General features: G+C 36.0%; 1 protein-coding gene across 1 annotated transcript in view; it reads left to right on the plus strand.

Moving 5' to 3' along the window:
- The window catches only part of Lrrk2 (leucine rich repeat kinase 2), a 145,941-nt gene that overhangs the window by 119,154 nt on the left and 14,737 nt on the right, over window positions 1-12,050 (plus strand). The window contains exons 38-39 of the mRNA XM_027397850.2: window positions 682-852; window positions 2,254-2,354. Coding sequence (XP_027253651.1) covers window positions 682-852; window positions 2,254-2,354 — 272 coding nt within the window. The remainder of the gene's footprint in view (window positions 1-681; window positions 853-2,253; window positions 2,355-12,050) is intronic.

Here is a 12,050-nt window from a genome sequence, read left to right on the forward strand (position 1 = left end):
TTTAGGCATAAGCCTCAGAGGACTTTAATTTGTATTAATGAACAGACCAATTAATTGATTTTTGTGGTAACAAAGATAAAATCCTGGGTCTCTTGCATCCTGCTATATCCTGCCAGCTGGGCAAGTACCCTGCTGCTGGACTTTGGCCATGACTTTTCTTTTGGAAATAAAAATATAGTTTTTAATTTCATAGGAATTAAATGGAATCCTAAGTTCTGGAACTAATGAAACCACTAGATTTTAAGACTGTTAAAGTGATATTGAGCCTAGCAAGTGCCTCCATCCCCACCCCACATGCCTCTTTCTGTATGGATCTCTTTGTTGAAAACAGTTGTATAAAGGCATTTTGTTTCCCTGTAAGGTTTTATTTCTTTGATTGTTAGTCTTTGCTTAACACTTTGGTGTTCAGTGTTTATCTATATTATCCTTCAGTGTAATCTTGTAAGACTAAGCTATCTTAGTAGAAGTATAAGATTTTATAGTAAAGATCACAAGATCTGTCCTTGAAGATGAGTGGTAGCATGGTTCCTAGGACAGGCTTACTGACTTTTTCCAGGTGTCTCACTGCAGCGATGATACAGCATAACTTAGAGCTCATCCCCTTGAACTGCTTCTTAACAGCTGACCTAAGTATGGGCCCTGGCATTGAGCATATTCATTGCTCTGTCTGTTTTCTTTCAGGCTTCCGGGCACCTGAAGTTGCCAGAGGAAATGTCATTTATAATCAACAAGCTGATGTTTATTCGTTCGGTTTACTGCTTCACGACATTTGGACAACTGGGAATAGAATCATAGAGGGCTTGAGGTTTCCAAATGAGTTTGATGAATTAGCAATACAAGGGAAATTGCCAGGTATGTTCTGTTTTATCTACCAGCAAGAATTTTCCTTAATGTCAGTGTCCCCAATCACAGTTTGATGACTTTCACTTTAATGCATAGACATTCTCAATCTTGTGATATAATAATAAAGATCACATGGAAAAGTTAACTATTTTAGCGTTAGTGAAATCCAAAGTGAGTATTGGTATGTCTGGTAGAATATTGGGAGGACCTGGGGAAGGGATACTACCATTAGAATCAGGCTTGTGACTTGTAGTTCTGGTACAGTTTGTGGGATTTCATAGTAGCCTGGGATGTTCTCATTGGCGTTGAGAAAAATAATTCATATTCATAAGAAGTTTTTAAATTATTTATGAATTTCTGCTATAAATATTAATGAAAATTGGGAAATGAGTATTTAATGAGAGAAGTCTCATTTTGAATGGGTGTCTCGTGGCTCAAGAAATTCTTTGACCTGTTTTCCATTTTGGTTATTACTTCATCTACTACAGAATTATGTGCTATTTCTAGTACCTCCTTCTCCTATAACATGTACTTCTGAGTGTGTACTCAGGACTGCTATGGGCACTATGGCATTGACAACTCTTTGGGGACCTTTAAAGACTTGGGGGGGGAGGGGTGGTGATGCATGCCTTTAATCGCAACACTCAGGAGGCAGAGGCTGGCAGCACAAGGCCAGCCTGATCTACAGAGTGAGTTCCAGGACAGCCAAGTCTACACAGAAAAACCCTGTCTTAAAACCAACCAAACAAAAAGACCCTGGAAAAAGGAAATGTATAATTGTAGAACCGCGCTCAGATGCTTCTTGACTTCCTAATCTGTTAGTTTCCCAATGCAAATGTGCTGGTCTCTGTTTTGCATCCACCTGAGGAATAGCTTTCCTAGAGGAAAAGTTAAATGCACATAAACAAGCCAACTGTGGAGACATGGGATCTAAATGCTTGCTCATTTTGAGTATTTAAAGTTTTTTGTAGAAGTCATTTATTCTATGAGTAAAAGTGCTTTCAAGTCTACTTATGTACAAATATTAAATGAAAATGTCTTATTTCATTTCTATTCATCCATTTTATACCATAAAAGGTCATGACCTCTTTTATTTGGTTGTTTTGGGGAGGTGGTGTTCAGACAATCTCTTGTAGCCCTGGCTGATCATAACTTTGCTATATAGCTGAGGCTAGCATTGAATATCAGATCATCCTTCTTCTACCCTCTAACTGGTGGAATTACTAGAGTCAACGCTCTTTTGTGGCAGCTCTACTGAAGGTAAGGTTAACAAAACCAACTATGTTGTAGTAAATATAGAATTATGGAGGTCGGAGTTCCCATCGCAGTGTTTGATCTTTTCTGTGTTTGTAATAAGTATATAACTTTTGATTTATTTAGTGTGCCCAAATGATTTTCTTTATTTTTCAGATCCAATTAAAGAATATGGCTGTGCTCCATGGCCTATGGTTGAGAAGTTAATTAAAGAGTGTTTGAAAGAAAATCCTCAAGAAAGGCCCACTTCTGCCCAGGTATACTCAGGTTAAAAATTTTCAGTATTTTGTGTTGAACATCCTGTATTTGTGTATATTTATGTTCATATGCATATAATTTACAAGTATATTCTTAAACACATAAATTAACATATATACACATAGAGTTAAAATAGTTATTATATATTATATATAATGTTATATATTTATACTAGATAATGCTAGTTATAAAAATATAATTTCTATAATCTTTTCCATTCTGGCACATACACTAACCCCAACATCCCAGGAGTCACCATTATTGCTGATATTTACAGATACACATATACATAATTTGTTTATGTATCCATCATTACTGATATGTACTGTTACACACATAAATGTGTGTAAATATATATATATATATATTCCTTTATAAAATGTCTTTCTATTGTTGTACCCGTTTTTGTATTCAATTTTCTGCCTACAAATTGCGTAGCAGAAAGACATTTCTTGTATATGTTATTCTTTCTTGGCTGTCTAGAGTAAAAATTTCTTTTTGATTTTATGTAGCTTGCTTTATTGTTTCTCTTAGGGTATCTTCGTGAAAATAATGCCTCCATTTTAATAAGGACATCTTTAGCATCTTCTTGTAATGCTTGTTTCTTTTTAAGTCACATTTTAAGGAATTCTTTCCCATAAAGTTACAAAAATATTTACCTATAACTTTTTAAAAATTAAAGTCTTAGCTAACTCCCATCTCCTAGAGAGTTGGCCTCTTGGTATGGAACCAGGGTTTCCTAGTTCCTCCTAGCAGCCCCTCTCATTCTTTCCTTTTAGCCTATCTCTAGCCCTGTATCTCCACTGACTCAGAGAACCTCTCTCAGGAACCCAAAGCTGCCATGATAGGGCTAGGCTGGGACTTCATCCTCCTTCCTGTCCTCCATGCTGATCTCTAATGGAGAGATGTACCATAGGTCCTGCTCCAGTTTGCCTGAGGGGCCACTACTCCATCCCCACCCCATGCCCTAGGACTTGCCTCTTAGTCTCCCCCAACTGCCTTGCTCAGCCTTTCTTTATAGCCCAGCACCTTTCTTTTATGACTCTTCTCAGACCTGCAGATCAGCCCTCTACCAGAGAGCCCTTTCCCGGCATACTTAACTAGAACTTGGGCACTCCACAGCCACCAAAGTGGATTAGGGCTCAGACTGGGCCAAAGAATGGAACACCCCCCAGTGAAGATTAGACAATATGTTTCCAGCAATCCTAACTCCTAGATCCTGACACACACACACACACACACACACACACACACACACACACACACACACACACACACACACTCACACACACACACACACACACACACACACACACACACACACACACACACACACACACGCCCCAAATAAGCAAACATGAACAACCAAAGGATTTGCCTTCTGCAGAGGCCAGCACCTCTGTTGCGTTAGACCCTAAGAAAAGCAGTTTAGCTGAAACATAAGACAAGAAGTTCAAAATATCAATTGCATGTGTGTTCAAGGACCTTAGATATGAATAAATACCACAATGAACACTGTGAAAATACAAACAGTTGAATGAAACAATACAAATAATTCAAGAAATGAATCTAGAATTTAACAAGGAATATAATCACTAGAGAAAACCCACACTGAAATAAAACTGGAAATGAAAAACTGAGGATGTCAAATAAAAGCCTTACTAAAGAAACTGTTAAAATAATTTGGGTTCAAGACATTCAGCAAATCTGGGAAACTGAAAAGATCAAAAAGATGAATAATAGGAAGAATAATAGAAAGAAAATAAACCCAGGTCAAAAACACAGAAAATATTTTTAGCAAAATCATACAAGACAATTTCTCCAACATAAAGAGGAACAAGAAGCATACAGAACAGTAAAAGACAGGACTGGAAAATAAACCCCCCACAACACAAAATAATCAAAAACTAATATGTAGAATGATGAAAAGCTATTAAAAGCTTCAAACAAAAAAGACCAAATTGCAAATTAAGTCAAACTGATTGAAATGGCAACTGACTTCTTAGGAGACTCTGTAAGTTAGAAAGGCTTAAATAGATATTCTACAAGCTTTAAGAGATCACAGATGTTAGCCGGGGTTGGTGGTGCACGCCTTTAATCCCAGCCCTCTGGAGGCAGAGACAGGCGGATCTCTGTGAGTTTGAGACCAGCCTGGTCTACAAGAGCTAGTTCCAGGAAAGGCTCCAAAGTCACAGAGAGACCCAGTCTCGGAAAAAGAGAGAGAGAGAGAGAGAGAGAGAGAGATCACAGCTGTTAACCCAGGCTACAATACTCAGCAAAGTATCAATCAAAATTGATAGAGAAAGAAAAGAATTTTATATTAAGAACAAATTTAAGCAAACCAGCTTTACAGAAGGTAATACAAAGAAAAATTCAGCCTGTAGAGAAGATTTGCTACACTCAAGCTGATAAAATGAAAGGATATCCCAGAACAGTTAGACAAAAGAGGCAGGGGAGGCAGGGGTTGTATATACCACCACAACATAATGAGGATTAATAAATACTGCTTTCAGCTAACCCTCAATATTAGTAGTCTCAATTCTTCCAATAAAAAAGACATGAAATAACAGATTAGATTAGAAAACAGGATACATCTTAATTGATATATTTAATGGATCTAACATAATGACACACTTGAAATTTCTAGAAAGTCAGAAAGAAATAATGCTGAAAAAGAGTAGAGAAGAAGAAATACTCAAACTCAGGGATGAAATCAATGAACTAAAAATAAACAAAATATTGTAAAGGATCAATGAAGAGTTGGTTCTTTGAGAAAATGAACAAGATTGACACACCTTTTGCTAAATTAACCAAAAGAAGGATAAAATTGTCAAATTAATAAAACTAGATTGAAAAGAGAGGCATTAAACAGACATTGTAGAAATTCAGGAAATCCTAAGGACATACTTTAAAAATCTATACTCCACCAAATTAGAAAGTTTAAAAGAAATGAATGTATTTCTTGATATTTATGACATACCAAAGTCAAGATGAAATCAACTATTTAACCAGACCCATGACCACTAGTGAAATAGAAGGAGCAATACAAAAATCTCTGAAACAAAAATTGTTCAGGATCAGATTGATTAAGTGCAGGATTCTCCTAGACCTTCAAAAAAGAACTAATGCTAATACTCTCTAATTTATTCCAGAAAATAGAAGGGGATTCAAACAGGAAAGGAAGAGGTCAAAGTATCCTTATTTTCATATGATACAATTCTATATATAAAAGTCCCTAAAAACTCCAATGGGAAGCATCTATAGCTGATAAAGTAGCAGTATATAAAATTTACACACAAAATTAGCTTTCCTGCATACAAATGACAGACTGAGAAATAAATCAAGAAAATCTTTCACAATAGCCTCAACAAATAGAATATCCTGTAATAACTTTAACTAAACAAGTAAAGTACCTGTATAATAAAAATTTAAGGATGTTGAAGAAAGAAATTGAAGAAGATGACAGAAAATGGAAATATCTCCCATGCTTATGGATCAGCAGGATTAACATTGTGAAAATGGCCATTCTACCAAAATCAATCTAGAGATTCAACGCAACTTCCATCAAAACCCTAAAACAATTTCCCATAGAAACTGAAAAGCTATTTCATATCCTCATAGGGAACCAGAAAAACCCAGAAGCACTGAAACAATCTAGAATGTTTTAAAAATATATTCTTGAAGCATTACTATCTAGGTTTCACGTTATATTGCAGAACTACAGTAATAATAGAATGGTAATGCCATAAAAATAGACACACTGATCATGGACTTGAAGTTAAGAGCCAGAATTAAAATGCTATAAATCTACAGACTTCTGACTTTTGAAAATGAGGCAAAAAACATACACACTGGAACCAAAACGAAACAGTCTCTAGCAAACAGTGCCAATCAAACTGGATGGTTACTGTAGATGAATGACAATAGATTAACATTATTACTCTGTACAGTATTAACTACAAATGGATCAAGAATGTTGGTGTAAGGCCAGATACAACTACTTGATAGAAGAGAATGTGGAGAATAAGCTTGAATCAATTGGCACAGGGCACTAGTAGCATAGGCATTAACACCAACAATTGAGAAATGGAGCCTTATGAAGATGAAAAGCTTCTGTTTAGCTACGGACGTGATTATTCAGTCAAAGTAACTGCCTATAGAATGGGAACAAACCTTACCAATTATTCATTTGATAGAGATTAGTAACTAGAATATATAAAATGTAAAAATTGAATATCAAGAAACAAATAACCCAATTAAGAGATGTGATATAGACTAAGAAGAGTTTTCAAAAGATGAAACAAAAATGACTGAGAAATACTTTAATAGTTTTCAACAACCTTGGCCAATAAGGAAGTACAAATAAAAGTACTTTGAGATTTCATGTTAACCCAGGCAGAATGACCATAATTAATAAACAAATGGAAGTTCATCCTGGAAAAGTGTGGAAAGAGGTACACTTGTTCATTGCTGGTGAGACTGCAAATTGATAGAGCCACTATGAAAATCAGTGGGGAAATTATTCAAAAAGCTTCAAATAGATGTACATGAGATCCAACTATACTATTCTTTGGCATATACCACAGGACTATGCATCTTACTACAAAGATACTTTTTCAATCGTGTTCATTGCTGTTCTATTCATAATAGCCAAAAGTCAGAAACAGTCTAGATGTCCATCAACTTTTGAATTGATAATGACAATGTGGTACATTTACCCAATGGGATATTATTCAGCTGTCTAGATAAACGAAATTTCCAAATAAATAAATTAAACTAGAAACATCCATCCTGAGTAACATAACCTGTACACAGAAGACAAATATTGCATGTTTTCTTTTATGTGTGGTTATTAGCTTTTAATCTGGAGAGATATGTGTGCTTCAAACAGAAGTTATGTAGCTAATAAGGGACCAGATGGGAGGAGAGGATCTTTAAAGGAATGGGAAATAGAACATATTGTTATGATGAGGTAAATGGGAAACTAGAATAGGAGTAAATGGCAGGGAGGATGGGAGGATATGGTAAAGGAAGGAATATATGAAGGGTCAACTAGCAGTAAAGGCCTTTGGGAAAGCCATTTGGAAACCTACTGCAGAAACGGCCTCAATATATATACATATATGAAAGGAATTTAAATGTAGTTACTGTACAATGCTGGAGACAGTGCCTCAACTAGGCATTATATGCCACCAAATATAACCTCCAGTGCCAGGAATTGGTTATAGCTTGCTGAGTCATTGGCCAAAAGAGTTTTATAGACCCCTCTAACAACACAGGCTATTTCAAAGACTATTGGTTACTCTCTATAACATGATGGCAAGGCTCTGTTGTGAAGACACACTTTACTTATGTCTTCAAACAAAAAGAAATTGAGTTGGTGCCCAAATAAAAACTTCATCTATACTGATTAGTGTTCAGAGTACTGGAGTGTATTTTGAGCACTAGTGGAAGAAAAAAGTCATCATCAGTTTCACCCAGCTACAAATCCCGCAACCTACATCAGAGGCCTGCATGCAAAATATCCTGTTTCAATGGTGGCAAAATACTATGGGAGTAACCAATCACTTTATGGTTCCATTTAAAGTCCATTCCATGATATGGAATTTATATCTGATAAATTCTAAAATGGTCAAGTACCTGAGACTAGATAGATCATGGTCTTATGGGAAAACCTACTACTATTATTCTACTAAAGGAGCACACCAATAAAATGATTCTTAATGATATATTGTTATTTCCATAGATCCAGCCTCATCAGAGAAGCTTCTCTTTGCAGTAGATGGTAATGGACACATAGTTCCACAACTCGACAATGTACAGACAGTGAAAGGCTTTGGAATACCCAGCCCCAAATTAGATACCTTTATCAAACCCCTCCCTTAGGCTCGGGTATCTATGTGGAAAAGAGGGGCAGTAAGATTGTAAGAGTCAGAAGTGCTGGGTGTATCTTCAGACGTAATAAGACTGTAGAAGTACTTTTTCATCTGGACTGTCAGTCCACAAATATTGATATGGAAATTTATTAATTATGAAAGCTTAGCCTTAGCTTAGGCCTTTCCCCAACTATCTCTTATATCTTAATCTGTTCCTATTAATCTACATTCTGCCACATGGCTCAGTTACATCTACTCTGTATGGTATGTCTGACTTGTTCCATGTCTCACTGGCATCTCTGCCTCTCTTCCTCCCAGAGTCTCCTTTCTCCCCTCTCCATTCTCTATTGCCTAGCTATTGGCCATTTAACTTTTTATTAAATCAATCAGAAGGCACCTTAGGCAGAGACACATCAAAGTGTAAACAAATATTCCACATCACAGGACTAATAAACATATGAACTCATGTAGACCATGACAGTATACACAAGACCTCCATAGGTTCAAACCAAAGAAAATAGCAACACTGAGAAAGGGAAATTGACACAAATTCTCTCGGCCCCAACCAAGAGGCTATTTGCAATTGATAACTGATTGGAAAGGGAATATTAATTTTCTCTAATAGGGTGTCACAGGGTACTGGGTTTATCAACCTCACTTTAGGGCAGGAATAATGCCCAGGAATAGTTGGCTAACACAGACAGACTCCATGTTTTTTTTTGTGCACTTTTTGGTTTTTTTGTTTTGTTTTGTTTGCTAGTTTTCATCTCATTGATTTCTTTTTTAAAGTTTGTTTTGCTTTTCTTTTTTCTTGTTTTTCTTTGATTGAGAGAGAGACAGAAGAGACAGAGAGAGAGAGAGAGAGAGAGAGAGAGAGAGAGAGAGAGAGAGAGCACAAATGAGGGGGTAATTGTGAGAGGGGTAATATGGTCAAATATATTATATGAAAAATTATTTTTAGATAAAATTTTAAAAGTGGAAAATAAATTTTCTTTTTGACATCTACATTCTTAATCAAACTAGAAGTTGTGGTTGTGTGTGCATGTACATATATGTAGTGGTGCAAAGGTAGTTGTGGGTATAGTTGCATATATGTGTGCTCATAAGAGGCCAGAAGGCAGCTTCCAGTTTTGGGAAAAATACAAAATTAATATACTTTTGTAGTTTTTTATTTTTGAAGAGATTGTCTGCCAAAATCCTACAGCTTGCTGATTAGGCTAGCTTTAACCTCAATAGCCAGTGAACTCTTGGGACCTGTCTGTCCCCACCTCTGCAGTTCTGGGATTACAATCAAGTGACTGAGGCCAGTGTTTTTTTTTTATGTGAATTTGGGGATTGAACTTAGTCCTCATTGCTTACACAATAAGCATGTTATCAACCAAGTCCTAGAGTTCACACATTTGTCTGGGCACCATTTCTTGCTCTCATTTGAAAAACCAACTTTGCAGGTTTATTTTTTTAGTTTCTCTAACTTATTCATGATTGATTTGACATATCTATTTTTAAGCTGATTGATGATTCATAGACATAGTCACACAGAAAGTTCTTCCATCAAGTTACCCATTTCCTCTCTTGTTTTTCAATAAATAACCTCCCCTCCTTATTTGCTTTCCCCATTTTGGGATATTTTGTTATTCTTAGATTTGATTTTATATAAAATATAAAATCACTTTGCCAAAGCCTATGATAAACCATACTCACTTTTGTTTTTGCAGTCTATCTGCAGATAGTTGGAGTGAGTATTATCTTTAGGGCATTGTCTTCTTTTTCATGCCTATGGGTTATGTTCTCATATACTTAACTTTTCTCAAGCATATTTGAACATGCTGGTCTCCTACACTTTGGGGAAAGTGTTTTATGCTAAAAATTGCATTCAACTTAATTCCCGATTAAGGAATTACATCTATATCTATATCTATATCTATATATCATTTCCTCCCCCCAAATCCCCTATGTACATATCTTGCTCTCTTTAAAACTAATTCCATCTTTAAAAAATTATATATTCATATATATTATTGAATACATAAATACAACCTGCCCAATCTATGTAATGTTACTTGTATGTATGTTTTCATGGCTGTCCATTTGGTATTAGATCACCAATTAGTGTGGTCTTCCCTGAACAAGACTAATTTTCTAGCTCTCATTATTCATTAGTTTCTTGTAGTTCTTTTTCTAGGGAGGCAAGCACCCATGAACTTTCAGTCGTCCATATTAGACAACCATGTGTCTATTGGTGTCTTCCTTATTTAAGCCATTATTAGGCAGCCATGTTGGTGAGACACCAGGGTGTAATTTCTGGCAGTTCTAGGAGACACAATTTCACAGAAAACTCCCCAATTCTCTGGCCTTTAAACACAGGCTGATGTGAATCTGTTAGAGAAATGAAAAGAGGCTTATCAATAATTCCTTGGAGTCCTTTCCCTCATGCCACCTTCCTCTGGGAAGTCCGTAAACCACCTTCTTTCACACTTCTGAAAGTGAGAATGTAGACATCAATATTTTTTGTTCTTGCTTGTTCTACACATGAAGTCTTTGGGTGTCTCAGATTTATGGTCATAGATCCTTTCCTAAGGGACTCTACTTTGGGTGGGCTCTGTACTGAACTTGGACCCTACAAGGCATCCAAACTTCGTTATCAATGTCCTATCATTAGGCAGGCATCTTTATCATGAGTCTGGCTTTAAGATTCAGCTAACCTTTATAATTTGTGTTTCATTATGTCTTTAACCTGGTAATTCTTTACTGTATTGTTAATATTTTAAAGCTTTAAATGCATTTTAAATATTCATCCAATATTTTAAGTTAGTTTGCAGTTAGAAGTTTCCCCAAAGTAATGTCTTCTGATATGATATCTCAAAGGAAACTCTTGCTATGACTTAAGCTTGTGTAAACTTTTATATATCACAATGAAAGTGGTGCTTCTGTTATGATGTGTTGATTTTGAATCATGATTAATATTTGAAGATTTATTCAACTTTCAATGTCCTGATCAGAAGTAGTTTAGTACAAGAAACACTGAATGTGACACATATTCCACAGTTGCTTTAACTATGTGGCTCATTTGTTTTACTATAGTTAGTAACTGGTACAACCCCATGAACTGTATATATTTATTCCTTATCTTATCACAGTAAAATTTTGATAACATAACTACTGTTTCCCTTCACCTGAATTTCATGGACTCCATAGCAAACCTGTGACTCTAAAATGTAGGGTAGCATTGGAACCCTAGGCTTACCCATTTTATCTTTAAGTACAGTGTGTATGTACCAAGAAAGATAGATAACTCATCAGGTTATCTAAGTCAGGCATAGAGAGAATAAGGAACCTTCTTGAGGTGTAAGTTGTGTGGTAAGTTTGGCTGAACCTGTTCTCTTCCTAGCATCCTCCTAGTTTGGTAACTTATAGTGCACTCATTGGTACCCTGCTCTCTAGTGCTTGAAGAAAACCTCAAATGCGGGATCTAGAGATGTTTTCTAAATTGTTAACATATCTTGCATTTTTACTCCCTTCAGTTGATAGAAGTTGTACTTTGTTTCTGGCACAGCACACCTAATTAATTTGTCTTGAAATATAGAATTAAGCATATAAATATGGTTCACTAGAGGGAGCCATTATAGGTCTAAAGGGAAATCTGGCACTAGAGAAATGTCCAGGGGTCTACAAGTGTGACCCCAACTAAGAATCTAAACAATAGTGGAGAGGCTATCTTATCCCTTCCTCTATAATGAGAATGATGACTACCTTATATGCTATCCTAGAGCCTTCATCCACATGCTGTTGGAAATAGAAACAGAGATCCACAGCTAAACA

The sequence above is a fragment of the Cricetulus griseus genome, chromosome 2 (genome assembly GCF_003668045.3).
Source record: "Cricetulus griseus strain 17A/GY chromosome 2, alternate assembly CriGri-PICRH-1.0, whole genome shotgun sequence".
NCBI classification, from domain to species: Eukaryota; Metazoa; Chordata; class Mammalia; order Rodentia; family Cricetidae; genus Cricetulus; species Cricetulus griseus.